Source organism: Cebidichthys violaceus, unplaced genomic scaffold (assembly GCF_023349555.1).
Source record: "Cebidichthys violaceus isolate CVI_PGR_0920_01 unplaced genomic scaffold, fCebVio1.0.p SCAF_8, whole genome shotgun sequence".
Lineage (NCBI taxonomy): Eukaryota > Metazoa > Chordata > Actinopteri > Perciformes > Stichaeidae > Cebidichthys > Cebidichthys violaceus.
Genome location: NW_027176964.1, coordinates 16,837,371 through 16,851,964, shown reverse-complemented (window position 1 = coordinate 16,851,964; position 14,594 = coordinate 16,837,371). Strand labels below are relative to the sequence as shown.

At 44.8% G+C, this 14,594-nt stretch overlaps 2 protein-coding genes across 2 annotated transcripts; one reads left to right on the top strand and one right to left on the bottom strand.

Moving 5' to 3' along the window:
- Positions 1 to 107: 107 nt before the first annotated feature.
- sugp1 (SURP and G patch domain containing 1) lies at positions 108 to 6,434 on the bottom strand. The gene is made up of 14 exons (XM_068737598.1): positions 6,326 to 6,434; positions 5,492 to 5,660; positions 5,243 to 5,346; positions 4,687 to 4,935; positions 4,414 to 4,537; positions 4,221 to 4,321; positions 3,449 to 3,572; positions 3,028 to 3,353; positions 2,741 to 2,847; positions 2,315 to 2,492; positions 2,074 to 2,180; positions 1,222 to 1,367; positions 815 to 944; positions 108 to 631 (listed from the first exon to the last, which is right to left on the bottom strand). Exons 1-14 carry the CDS (start codon positions 6,342 to 6,344, stop codon positions 605 to 607), a joined length of 1,911 nt encoding a protein of 636 aa, XP_068593699.1. The 5' UTR covers positions 6,345 to 6,434; the 3' UTR covers positions 108 to 604.
- Positions 6,435 to 7,351: 917 nt separating this feature from the next.
- On the top strand, positions 7,352 to 13,186 carry LOC137892464 (E3 ubiquitin-protein ligase RNF126-like). The gene is made up of 9 exons (XM_068737600.1): positions 7,352 to 7,446; positions 8,681 to 8,739; positions 8,853 to 8,913; positions 8,994 to 9,232; positions 9,617 to 9,685; positions 9,783 to 9,852; positions 9,954 to 10,047; positions 11,332 to 11,447; positions 11,638 to 13,186. Exons 1-9 carry the CDS (start codon positions 7,372 to 7,374, stop codon positions 11,788 to 11,790), a joined length of 936 nt encoding a protein of 311 aa, XP_068593701.1. The 5' UTR covers positions 7,352 to 7,371; the 3' UTR covers positions 11,791 to 13,186.
- Positions 13,187 to 14,594: the final 1,408 nt, after the last annotated feature.

Sequence of the window (14,594 nt, the reverse complement as noted above, 5' to 3'; positions counted from 1 at the left end):
TAGATACCTGCGCTTAGCACTCAATAAACTTAAGACGAGCGCCCCGGTCACTACTAGCTCCTACTGAAGTACAGCAGCTATACAGACACATCTGGTACAAATCCACATTTCAGTAAACGGACATATTTATTGTGAACACTGAAGCATATAATGACAGGAATCCAATATCAGTTATAGCACAGTGAGACAAATTACTCGATGCAAAAAACTATACAGGAGAGTGTGCACTAAGACGGAGCTGTTATAGTGTACAGTAGAGTAGAGTAGAGTAGAGAATGCAAAGCCAAGCTCTGAAAAGAACAAAGTGGAAACACAAGAGTGAAGAGTGAAGTCATTCTGGAAGTCAGGCGAGGTGAGCCGACACGTTGTTACAGTGAAATGGTAGAAAACAGGCGATCAGTTATTTAAAGAAACATTTTAGATTGTTGTTTTTCCCTCTCACTCAACTTAACCCTCAGATGTAATAGATAGTCTAATCTTCCTACAATGTCACACAAATTAAAAAGTCCATTTCACAACCGAGCAGAGACGCCGACAGCTGCAGAAAACAGATTTTAAGTTATGATAAACTAAAAACAAGTACAAACAAAAACAGTCCTCTACTTCAGTAATATGGCCTCCGTGGATTATTCTGTGGAAACAAAAATAGAAACACCAGATTAATTCAAATATTATAGCAAACATCTAAATGAATGGATCAGACAGTAATGGAAGAACGAAGAAGTTCTAAGTTTCTAAAAAAAATAAGCGAGTATGGATTTCTACACACGATACATTTACAACAAATGGGAAAACGATATGAGACAGGAGTTACCAGTGGGTTGGGCCTGAAGCGGTAAGCGAGCATCATCCTCTTCCTAAAAGCATCATACTCATCATCACTCTTTGAGAGCTCGGCTGGACGGTCAACTCCGAACCCCGCTCCGTTCACAGCGGTGGTTCCCCTAGAGTGAGACAGAGAAGGACACTCAGCATTCGGTCACTTCAGTCTGGCTGGAAAAAACAAAACCATTTAAAATATCGTCTTTTTTCCACAGACGATGTTCGAACACGTCACAGTAGTAAAAAAGCACAGGTGTAAATAATAAAATGAGTGATTAATCCGATGTTCAGGCCGGCCCACGGGGACACCAGCTGACAATAGTTAGTGGACGTATTAACTCAACAGCTGAATTCCCTGAATGACAAAGAAATGCGAATGTGCTGAAGATGAACGCTCACTTGTTGACGGGAGCCTTGATGCCCTGTCCGTCGCTGCCCAGGCCTTCGCCTTCCTTCCAGCCCATCTTCATGAGCATTCGGAAACCGAGGTTCTCCACCGTCAACTTGAACTCTTTGTACTCCGTGTAGTCCGGGTCCCGGCCCTCCTGCAAGTCAAGAAGACGACGACAAGTGTTCATTCGAGCCACACCGAGAAGGGTGAAGACGGAGGAATGGGGAGATTATTTAAAAGCATAATTTAGCATAGGGTGAGGCAAGATCTTCTATTGTTTAGTTGGTTTAACTGGAACATAATGAACACTGTCATCTAAAAATCACCAAATCAAGTTAAAACAGACTTATTGCAACTACAGTCTGCTGTGGATCCCTTCAGAGGATCTGAAGGAGTCTGCAGGAGAAGGGAGGGCGTCTAAGTCGCTCTGTTAGCTGTTGCCACAGTGCCTCTGACCTGGATAAGCAACTTGAAGAACAGAGGCACGGATGGATGATTACAATCCCGTTTACAGACATTTCCAACTGACCCTGGCCCTACTAAACTGTGTGCGGCCTTCTTGTGGAGAAGCAGACATTTAAAGGGCAACAGCTTCCACAGATTACACCTGAAACAAGTTTTACGGTCCTCTGAAGAGATGCTGCAGGGAGCAGGTTTTTATTTTCTCTGTACACATCACACATCCAGAGCATTTAATGACCCGTGGGATGTCTGAAGAACAATTACTGACATTAGCTGCCTCCTTCTGACTCAAAAGGAGTCGTCTTCATTTACCTCTAAATCTTAAACTGACGGATGAGGGGAACTATTGCTCCTTCCCCATTAGGCTGGAGAACAAGTGAATTCAGAGGCAGACGAACCTTGAGCGCCTTGAAGGTCTCCATGAACTTATCCAGCTCCTCCGGGGGCAGGAAGTCACCAATAAAATGTTTCCCTTTACCCATATCTGTCAGAGATTCAGCCCACTCTGGAAAAAGTACAGACGAGATGTTGATTTATTTCGTCACAAAAAAAAACCTTCCAGTAACCGATTATCAAGCACCCGCAGCTGCTAGTGTTGCAGAAGCAAGGCCGATATTCCACACCGACGGTGAACCTTACCGCGGGTCTTCTCCATTTCCATATGTCGGAGACGATGCTCCCAGGTGCCCGCCTGCTGGTCCACCTCTTCGTCGCTGTCATACTCATGCTGGTGGTCTCTGATGGCCTTCTCCCACATCACCTGCATCTCGGCCATCGCACGCTTGTGCTTCATGATCATGTCGTACATCTCTTGCATCTGCAGAGTGTGTGAGAAAACATTAAACACACACACACACACACACACACACACACACACACACACACACACACACACACACACACACACACACACACACCAAAACATATGCTGAAAGTAGATTACAGGACCTAATAATCCTTCATTTATGGTGCGTTCAACCCGAGTCATCAAAGTGCCTTTTGACTATTCTAAAAAACAGATATGATATCTTTGGGGTGGGTGGAGTTTAGTTGGCGCTTCCATACCTCTTGTTGCTCTTTGATTTGTTTCTTCTGCTCCTCAGAGAGTTCCGTCACTCCCACCAGACCAAGAGGCTTCCCCTTCTTATAACCGAGAGTTCTCAGATCCTGGGCTGAAACAAACGTCACCACAAACTTAATATATTCAGAAATGAATCATTGGATCGTGCTGACAGTGTGCCCAAAAAAGCTAATTAATATGTGATTTCTAAAGCTTTACTTTGTGCCATTTTATCCATACGTATCTACTATGCCTTTTCCAAAATGCATATATTAGCATCCAGTTGACGTACCGGAGAGAGAGGGTGTGTTGGGGTCTGGAACATTCATCTCCGGAGGAGCGATGATGGGAGGAATGTGGAACTCCACTTTGTCATCCTCAGACCCCCATCTACTCTTTCTCTTCCGCTTGACAGGCGGAGGAGCTTCAGCCTCTTGGATGTGGAGTTCGGGGTTCAGCGGTGGAGGGATTACTGATAACGGTGGAGCGGCGGGTCGCCGAAGGTCCGTCCAGGATTTCTCTGCTGGAGGCGAGGAGCTCTGGGAGGCTGCGGCCCGATACTCCCGTACTTTCTCTTTGTAGAAGCGGTGGGCTGGACTTTGGTGGTCATATAAAAAACTGAGAAACAGGGAGGGGGGGGTCAGTAGATATTTAGTGTAAAACCAGGCTTTAGCAGTGTAAATAAACAGAGTGACACATATACAGTGACTGACCTGAAGGCAGGGTTGTCTCGGTTTCGCTCAGCAGCAATGGCTTCCACCTCGGGGCCACTCTCGGCCACAAACCTGGCCAGCTTCTCAGCCATCTGCTGGGTTTCCGGGTCCACTGGGGGGGAGACTTTAAGCAGCCTATCAGTACTGGGACTCAATTCAAACTCTACTACTGTACCGTACTCAACTGGCCCTCACACACCACCAGTCTAGAGCCAATAGGGGATAAGAAGAGGAAGGAGGGAGGAGGAGCAAGGGGGACAGGGGTGGTGAATGTGGGGAACTGCATGGATACGAGGCTTTCACTGTCACAAAGTCAGACCACGTAAAGCCCAGAGAGGCTCCACCGTATACACCGTGGAACGTCTATCTGCAGGTACAGCGCGCCGCACGCGTCGAGACTAGAACATGTTCAGCTTTCAAAGGCCGACCCAAAAAACAAATATGGTTTATTTCAAAACACAGGAGCGCGAGAGGAAAAACTAAAGAAGCCATGACTTGTGTATGCACAGCCGAAAATAAGAAGCAAATCAGTAGCTATAATTTGTTTACCTATGCAGTCAGGTGAAAGTCTCGAGTTAACAGGGAATGTTGAATTAATGCTGCTGTGTCAGCAGTAAATAATAGACTTGGGAGTGGATGCATACACGTAGGTTTAGGCTAGCACAGCGCATCATAATGTTTACGGACGTCCCTGTGAAGTCATACATCTGTAGTCATATAGACAATGCTGTATTGACATTACTGTCTAGAGGGTGAGAAGAGGTGATCTTACCATTATCTGACGTATTCTCAGGTCTTAGCGAATCCTTTCTCAAAACGGCGACTCTGTTTTTGAAGTAGAGGTACTCCATGGTGCTCCTGTCGTATAAAAATCTGAAAAGGCAAGGATAACATCTGAAATGAGGCGAGTTTGAAGGAACACGGTAAACACATCTGGATGAGCCACACTGTCCTTCAAAACGTACGAGAAAACGGGATTGTCCTTGTAGTCCTCCTTGGCTTTTCTCTCCAGCTCAGCTCCTCCCTCCGCCACAAAGGAGGCCATCTTGTCGATAATGAGTCGGATGTCTGAATCCTCTGGGGGAGAGACTTTAAGCAGGCTATGAGTACATTTACTCGACGGGCACCTACGTCAAAATGCCAATCACAAGGCACCGGAGTGTGCAGGCGACGCACTGAAACGTCCGAGCCGTGGAGTCGTCCAGAGATACACTGGAAAACCACGGGCCCTGAATTACCTTTCATCTCTAAGAATCTGGAGTAATCGTCCTCTTCTTCCTCGTCTTCGTCGTCCGGAGAACAGAACACGCTCGGCCTCTGGCTGAGGACGGGATTCTTCTTGGAGTGCGAGTAGTTCTTGAACTGACTGAGCATGCTACTGACTCCGAGGCCGGGCCGCTTGCCAACCAGAATGCTCTTTTTCTGCGGCGCGTTTCCTCCTGGCGGTGAAGTCGAAGCTGTGGGAGATTTGGCATCAGTGGTGGAACCTAGAAAGAGTAACGAAACGGGACATAGAAACAGTATGAGCCTCAAGGGTTTTATTCTCCCTGCTTCAGCCATGAGGGAGGAAACATGTATAACGGTATTATTCGCTTGAAGTTGATCTCATATGTGTCTGATCATTTATCTTTGAACGACTATATTCCGTTGGTTTTGAGTTTATCCTATACGTTTGCTCAGGTATCTTTATAATCTTACAATGTATACTCTTTTGGGTTACACTAAGAGGAGGCAAAGATAAGACAAAAACATTGACTGTGACCTGTCAGTCACTGTGCAGGGCAAAGTACTAACCAGAGCCATTGTTGGGTTTGTCCTTCTGCATCCTCATGAACTGCTGCAAGAAGCTGCCATCGTTTAAAAACTTGTTCGAGGAAGCTCCTTGAAAACTGGGAGAACTGTCGGGATCAGAACCAATGAAATAGAGTTAAGTCGCGTGTTGGAGTCAAAGAAAAAGCATTCGCACATTACGGCACCGACCAACAGGACCAAATATTCAACGACACACATGCGCTGAATGCATGTCCATCAGTATATCGATACCTCGGAGGCAGCGGTTTGCTCGGCGTTTGTACATTCACTTTTGCTTGCTCTGCCATTCTGGCCTCAATCTCCCTCTTCTTCTGAGCGATCAGCTTCTCTTGCCGGAGAATATTCATGTTCATCTTGTTTTTCTGCGGCTGGATGGGTTTGGACTTCCATCCTCCACGCCCTGAAACGAGGTTAGAGGGAACATGCAATAAAACAACACAGTAAGCAAGCATCTTTTATGGTGAACTATATTCAAGTATATTTTCTACTACATTGTTGGACTTTACTAGAGTTTAACTTCTTTAAGGCAGATACACTTGGCCACTTACACACACACACACACACACACACACACACACACACACACACACACACACACACACACACACACGTATCTATACAAACACACAAACACAAACACACACGTATCTATACACACACACAAACACACACACACACACCATTCTAACTTTGTGTCGCAGCATATAAGAAAGCTGAACTTTTAAAAGCTAATAAGAACTGTGGGGTAAAGCGACATTTGTGTCATTCATTTTTGGATATTAACGTTACAGTTTGCAGAACTAATGAAACTCGGGTAACGGTTTTTTGTTAAGTTACGTAAACATAACACAAATTGTCTTATATATGAACTGACCATGTTATGTTAGCCGATCGCTAGCTAACGTCTTGCTATTGATCGAGCCAGGGCTCCTCCGGCTACATGAGCTGGACGGTTCAAATGAAGAGCTAACGGCTAACCTGGCTAACTCAAGCGTTCAGCGTAACTCAGACAGCTGCTACATGTTCAGCGCTAGCATCACAGTCAAAGCCACAGGAAGGATTTACCTGCATCGCTATTCTCCATGGTCGCAGCAGGAGGACAAATCTATTTAGAAAACGACGCTCACGGACTACAATGAGGCCAATCTGCTGCTACCGAAATAGCTGATTTGTAAATTAAGCCCACTAGCAAACGCAACAACGAGACTTCCGGTCATTGTTTTTTCAGAATAAAAGCATTATCTCTACTATTGCAAAGTCGTAAATGCATGGACTACATCAGAATACCTAATAAGAGGTCAGTGCAGTGGTGTTGTATTAAATTCAAGAATTTAGAGAGATGTTTCAAAAGTTCTGTCCCCCCATGTAAGCCTTGAACAGGGCTGGGCAAAACATACTCATGACATCTTCAGTTTCAAAACTCCAAAATATAATTTATTGCACACGTATTATATTGCTTTGCATCCCATTTTTAAAACTCAGAGTCAATTTATCACACTCTCTTAATTATTGTACTTTCTCAACATACTAATATTTGGAGCACAGTCTGCAGAAACTCGAGTGTGTGCACTGTATTCTCAAGATCTTAGCATGAATATCTGAAAATGAGGGCTGGGGTCCATATTTTAGTGTTATTAACTACAGGTATTATGGAAGAGCAATGACAGAAAGATTGTATAGCATCCAAATTATTATTTAAATTCATTTAATCAATTCTATATTACTTATTCTGCTCAGCATAACATATGTAGCCTCGCAGTTATACAATTATGATTAAAAAAGGGATTTTTATTGTAAATAAATCATTTTATATGTCACATAATAAGTAGAATTTCCCAATAAATGTGTTGTATATTTGTATGTTTATTACATGTGTGTAGCATGGCTACAACTTCCATTTCATTGTGCAGAACTGTGTTGTAAAATGTCAAATTAATGAACCTTATCACCTTTAACTTTTTAACGTTTTAATTTGAAAGTAAATATTAAACCGGAAGTCTTCCTCTTGAATATTTTTTTCCAGCTGCCGCTTGTCTCTCCTGTTGCAAGAGTCAGGTTTTATTGTCCCTCGCTGCTTCCCGTCCGTGTCGTACGAACTGGTCTGCTTAGAAATGGCTGAAGCTCCACCACGGCCCTGCCGGTTTTTCTGTCACCGGTGTTCAGCAGAGATTAGTCCGCGTTTACCGGTAAGGACCCAAGAGACATATTTGCCTCCTTGAAGAATGACAATGAAGAATGTGTTTTGGGCTCGTGTGGGTTTACGTGTATTTGTGGCTCACACCTAGTCGCGTCGAAACCATTGCTGCTGTGTAGCTAACGCTAGCTTGCTAGCTAGTTAGCCACATAGGCAACAACGGTCCAGGGTGACGGGTCAAATGGTAGTAATTTAGTTGGTGGGTAACGTAACACGCACGTTATGTTGCATGTGTTGTAGAGATACGATGTCCGCTCATAATAGCGACATAATAAATAGCAGCTAGCTTAGGTCAAGGTTTCATAGAGAGGCGTTTAACGTCAGCAAGCTGGCTAACAGGAGAAAGCTTAGGTTCACTTTCTAAACCAGACTGTCTGTCCAGGGGCTTAAGGCACGTTTTCATTTAAAGATTATTAATCAGCTGATATAAAAACGCTTACGGTAAATGTCTTTTCCACACGGCTCACCTATTTAGCTTATTGTGGTAATAAATACCGCAAAGAGCAGGAACACTTTCACAATATCTAACCGAAACCAGTCTCAATCAGCGTTGTGTTATCGGTGCACTTGCCTGCCACAGCAGTCCGTCGGTGGCCATTCATGGGAAGCTTCTTGAATGTTACAGTAACGGTTATTTATTGACGGCTGCTTACCTGTGTGACACGCGTTACAGCTTAGCGTGACTCTGGAGAGTACGGTGACTCATCGGAAGTGCTCACAATGTGTTACAGCACGTAAAGGTAACATTTTCTGAACGGCTGGATGATACTGATTACATTTATGGGTTTACGTCAACATCGGCAACACAGTCTGCACTTCACAAAGACCATGTTTTAGACCCATGCAGTCCAATACCAGCCTTGTAATAAATCAACTTATAGTTTATAGTATTCAGTGTTAAGTGTCTGTGATCATTTTGGAAACCAACTGTTTTTCGATGCTGTTGAATTGTATTGTGTTATAATGGGAGGCATTTCAGCCCAATTTATATCAGTGACGTTTGACCAAATATAAACATTTCTCAGAATATCGCAATAAAACAATTCAGAAGCAGCATGCAGCCTCCAGAATCCCTCTACTAACGCGCTGCACCGCTTTTATAACGCTCATACGGGTAGCATGCTTTTTTTGAGAGCAATGCTTTTAGCGATGTGTCCATAATAAACAGACACCTGTGTGTATGTTATGGTGTATACTAGATATTCACCTCTCTGTTTTCTCTGTAGGACTACACCTGTCCACGCTGTGATTCTGGTTTTATTGAGGAACTGGCTGAGGAACGAAGGTATGGAGGATTGTTCTGTTTGTTTTTTCCCCTCATGAATTTGATTAATGTGATGATTAAGTGTACGTCTTAAGTCTTAACTTTTCACTTTCTTAACCCCTGTATTTGTGCAGCACTGAAAATGGTTCCGTGTCGTCATCCTCCACCAGTGATCAGAACCGCCAAGCCTTTGAGGTCAGTGTGACGCGTTGAATCAGCTGCTCCAGGACACATTTTGCACCACGATTTGACATGGCCTCTGTCTGTTCTACTAGAACCTGGATCACCAGCACCTGTTCACGTTCCCCTCCGGGTACGGTCCGTTCGCCCTCGGGATTTTCGATGAGAACTTCGACCTCCGAATGCGGCTCCCCACAGAAGACAACCGCGACGCAGAGAACAGGAGAGAAAGGGAAATGGCATCGCGGCAGCGTTACGGTGCGCGGCAACCCCGCGGTCGACACGTTCCCCGACGGCAGGGTACGCGTCACGAAGGAGTGCCCACACTAGAGGGGTGAGACGATTTCACCGGCGGAGTGTGTCGAAGGTTGTTGTGGGACGCAGGAGGAAGCGGGTCAAATATTTCCTTCTTTTGTTTTGAGTTCTACATGTTATCACATGTTATGGTAAAAAACACTTAAACAATATTATGTTTAGATACATTTTAATATGATTTTATAAAACCACAAAATATCTAGTATTACATTATAAGAACAAAGAGACACTATGATATATATATATATATATATATATATATATATATATATACACACATATACACATAGTATCATTTGTATATTTATGACCATAAAACTATTCATATTTACAGAAACTTCCCATTTGTGTAATTAGTTTGATTCATTGAAAGTGTTGTTTTTTTTGTGGTGTTTTGTTGCAGAATTATCCAGCAGTTAGTAAATGGAATCATAGCGCCTACAGCCATGCCAAACATGGGGATGGGACCCTGGTGAGTACAAGAACCTGTGACGCGTGTTTGTGTACTTCTGTCATATCACCAAGTAAAGTTCTTGTTGTTTGTTGTCGACCGCCTCGTCGTGGTGCAGGGGAATGCTCCATTCCAATCCAATGGACTACGCCTGGGGGGCCAATGGTCTCGATGCTATCATTACACAGGTAGAGGAGGTGCTACTGTGGACCTGTGCTATTCATAAAATCATAATACGTAATTCATGCTCACGGCCATTTATTGGGGTTCTGTTCTTTTTCACTTGTAGTTATTGAACCAGTTTGAAAACACGGGTCCGCCTCCTGCAGACAGAGACAGGATTAAGAGTTTACCCACCGTCACCATTACAGAAGAACATGTGGGTAAGTCCACCTCTCTCTCTCTCTCTCTCTCTCTCTCTCTCTCTCTCTCTCTCTCTCTCTCTCTCTCTCTCTCTCTCTCTCTCTCTCTCTCTCTCTCTAGTCACATCTGGCATTAACATGTGTCCCGGCTGATCCGCCCGCAAGTGGACCGCTCCGAGTACGTCGGTTCTCATCAGCTTGTTGTGATCGGATCTCAAATGAGTGCGTACTTCCGCTGCGGCAGAGGACGTCTGGTGAAGGAGGTCCTTCACTGAGGTCAACTAACGACCTCAGTGAAGGACGCGTCCTTCAGCGTTGATGCTGACGTACTCGTAGGCCAGCTAGAAGGCTCTGATAGGTCAAAGAAGACGCCCAACACGTCAAAATAAAGATCTGATTGGTTGAAGACTATGACAATCAACAAATATCGTCCCCATTTACTGAAACTGCAAAGGCTTCACTTGTGAGTCTGAAGGCCTCTCTTCTTACCTAGAGACAGCATAGAGGTGAGATCTGATTGGATAAGAGCTCTACTTAAGAGCTGGAAGCAGAGCTGCAGAGGAAGACGGGAGATGTGCAATGAGAAAATAAGCTAACGGGAGCTAACTGGTCTTGTGTGATCCGATCACAAGTGGACAGCTGTAAGTGTCCCGGTTCACACCTGGCATTAGAATGTGTCTCCCCGTGCGTCTCGAGACAAACACGTGACCTACATCATTTCCATTTGTTGTTTCTAACCGCTGGGAGGTCACAGTGGACCAGTAATACACTAATACTGAACACCCGGTGCATTTTATGAACCTACAAATACCTGCAAGGTTGTTTACCGGCAGGTCTGAACACTCACACATCACCAAAAAGCTATTTTAAATAATTTAGCAAAATAACTACGTAAGCTATTTTGTTAAGTTGCCAGTTGAGTAGGCGGTCCTTCAGCGTGACTCAGGACTCATTGGCCTACATAAAAGAATGGCGCGATATGCGTCACAGACCACCTACGAGTGTGGTCTGAGCGATGGCGTCTCTGCGCGTCCTCGAGGCGTCTTGTGTGCGTTCACACCTGCGCTTGCAGCTGTGCGTCTGGGATGATCCGATGTGAACGGGGCCCGTCCTGACAGGTACTCGTCGTCTCTCACCCCCTCAGAAAATGTTATCGTCACAGACGTATGCAGGACGACTCCTGAAGAGAATGTAGTCTTACTGTGTGGAACACTGCCTCAACCCAAATGAACAGAACTGGTGTGACCGAGGCTCTGTAACACACGGACGGACGGACAGACAGTGTGTTGTGTTCTGTCTGTGCAGGTGCTGGTTTAGAGTGTCCCGTGTGCAAAGAAGACTACAGCGTAGAGGAGAACGTTAGACAACTGCCGTGCAATCACTTGTTTCACAATGACTGTATAGTGCCGTGGCTGGAACAGGTATGTCCATCTAATAGCTACAGTATTAAGAATGTCCCAAACAGATTAACACCAGACGCTGATCCTGGTATTTGATTGGTATCAAGTACAGCAAGTGGTATGACTACACACACAAACACAATAGTTTGTATCCAACCAGTTGTGTGTGTTCGATGTGTAGAAAATGCTAAGTTGTCCTTGTCTCCTACAGCACGATACGTGTCCTGTGTGCAGGAAGAGTCTAAGCGGACAGAACACGGCCACAGACCCGCCGGGATTATCGGGAATGAACTTCTCTCCCTCGTCCTCCTCCTCTTCCTCCCCCAGCTCGCCTAGCAATGAGAATGCTGCCAGAAACTCCTAGATGTCCATCGCCACCGTCGCCTCACATCTGGGGAAGAAAAGGGAAAAAAAAAACCCGAGAAGCGACTCCTCTCTCGGCCCGAGACCGGGACGGCGGTCCGTCTCAATGCTAGGGGACGACAATGAGTCGAGTTGAACTCTGAAGTCACCATTCCTCCCTCTGTGCTGAACGGACGCCGGGTCCGGCTCAAGAGTATTTTGAGGAGGTGGGACTGGGCCGTGTTGAAAAGAGGATCCAGAGAGGCTGCGAGGAATAATAACAACGACGACGAAGGAGGAAAAGGAGGAAAAGGAGGAGGAGGAGGAGGAGGAGGAGGAGGGAGCGTGACCAGAACTGACGTGAGCTCAGTTTGAGCCGGAGTGGACTGCTTTTTGATGGAGACGTGTGTTTCCCACAAGGCTGGGGCACATTTTATATTTAAAGGACAGAATGCTCTTTTCTTTTAAACATAGCCTGTGGTGGAGCAGAGTCCATAGACGTGTAGATAGAGAACTCATTTTGAATGGTCAGCCGCTGTACAGCTGGTGGATCAAACTAAAAGCTTGTGGAAAGGAAGCTGAGTGTTCATCTGATTCATATTTATTTGCACCTTTTTTTTTTTTTTTTATAAATTTTGCACAAAATTCTGTCTGATGTTGAGAATGTGAATTTGGGTAAACTACTGAACAACAAAGAAGACTCAGCATGCAATCAGTCCTTTAGGACTTGTTTAGTTTGATTCAGTGAATTTGCATCTTGACGAGGTGAAGATCCTCACAGCTCAACAGAGGACGCGTTTTTATTCCTCAAGTGGAAATATTCACCAACCGACTTACAAACCGAGCATTGTAACCGAAAAAACAGAGATCAAAACGTCATGGGAGCGTCTGACCTCTGTGAAACAAGTGTTTATTATTTTATTAACCGATTTTTCGTACAGTCGCAATAAAGTACTAAAACAAACACATTTGAAGTTCCTGCTGATGATGATGATCACATGTTATAAAGCTTCAGTGTCAATCAAACCCTGATTGTTGATCAGGATAAAGGATTTTTAATGTTTTACAACATTGAATAAAGAGATAATGTGGATCTTTTAAAACCGATCAGCAGAAAAACACCCTTTTAAACTCAAACAGAATATGAAATACTTGTTTATGTCCCCCTCCTTTAAGGATGCTCCTCAATCACCAGTCAATGGGTCATGTTGACGAGTCTATGTTTCTGTTTTGTTCTTTAAATCCACCTGTGGACAGGTGCTACAAACATCACGCATCTGCTCTCTTCTGGCATGAATGTGTGTGACATTCTGTGATGTGCATATCGAATAAACTAAACCCAACATGGCAACTACGTCACAAAAAGAACACGACACCTTTCACTGGGGAAGTTATTAAAGTTAAAGTTGATCAACTGACTCGGACCAGGAATCTCTTTCTACCGATAATGAGCAAACAGGTGGCTGATGAGTCGCCAGAGAGATGTTGACATATTCAAATAATACGAATATTAAATTGAATTCATCTTCCTGAAGTTAGCAAAGCAAATATGAAATATTTCTTTTCTTTTCTTTTTAGTGGCTTATTTACTTGACGGAGCAAAGGCTGACTTAAAACGAGAGCTTCTCAATCCTCTCATTTACTGTCACAGGTTCAGATCATTTGTCTTCTGCTCCTCGTTAACCAGTTAACACTCGTTATGATTATTAGATAAACCCCTTCAGCTCCTCAGCTGTCCTCTTACCATGTCTGTCATTCACACCAACAACACTTCTCTTCACTTCACAGCACCTTCCTGGTCCCTGTCTCTTACTGAGACGTGTTCAGAGAGCGTCACACCGCTGCGTCACCAGGACATGAGAAGTGAACCTTGGTGCAGCGTTTTTGTGTGAAGGAGGGAGAGACGGCAGAGAGGAGGAGAGAGGAGGAGAGGGGGGGGGGGGGAGTGATGACGCTCATGGCTTCCCAGCACTGATGTCAAAAGGTAAAAGTCGTGCAGGAAGAGAATTCTACACTAGTTTGAATTCCTGTTTTAAAAGTACGTGTAGTGATGATGTGTAATAGACTAACTACCGTACTTCAAGACCATTTCATATACTAGTGTGATTCCCTCCAACAGAGACGCTAATAGAAATGTAATCACTACTGCACTACACACGTGTGCAACCATCTGCGCTTGTTCTCACACCAGAGCAACGGACAGTCCGGCGGTAACGCTGAACCTGCGTCTGTCGGTGGTGCGTGTTCACCGCGTGAATGCCTCTGCTGCACTTGTTGACCTTTGCTACAGGTTGTACCGGTACGGATTATGCAGTAGCTGACAGAGCTGACGTGAACGGCAAACCGATTGCTCCTCAGGGCTCCTCTGGCACAGTATTCCAAAAGAGTACGAGCTGCTGTAGTACTGTAGCTTTCAATGTACTTTCAATGCACAAAAAGACCACAAAAAAAACGATGCTCATGCAATCTGTGCCTCTAAACTAACAAGACCAGACTCCAAGGGGCTGAAATCAAAAGGTCCAGAATGTACCTTGTGAGAAGTGGAAGGTACAATGTGTTCCCTGAGGGGCATGGACCGCAGCCAACAAGCACCCACAAGGATCGGCCACCTTTGAGGCGACATGTCGCACAATAACTACACCTTTTTGTAAATAAATTGACTTTAACTGTCTGCCTGTCCCTGTGTCTGACCACTACAGTTGATCTCTGCTGTGTTAGAATCACACAACAATGAACGTTTGTCTTTCGACCTCTCTGCTACACCCTCGAGTGGCCGCTAGGGCGCACTAAACACCAACGACGGGCGGAATCGGGGAGGTTGTCATT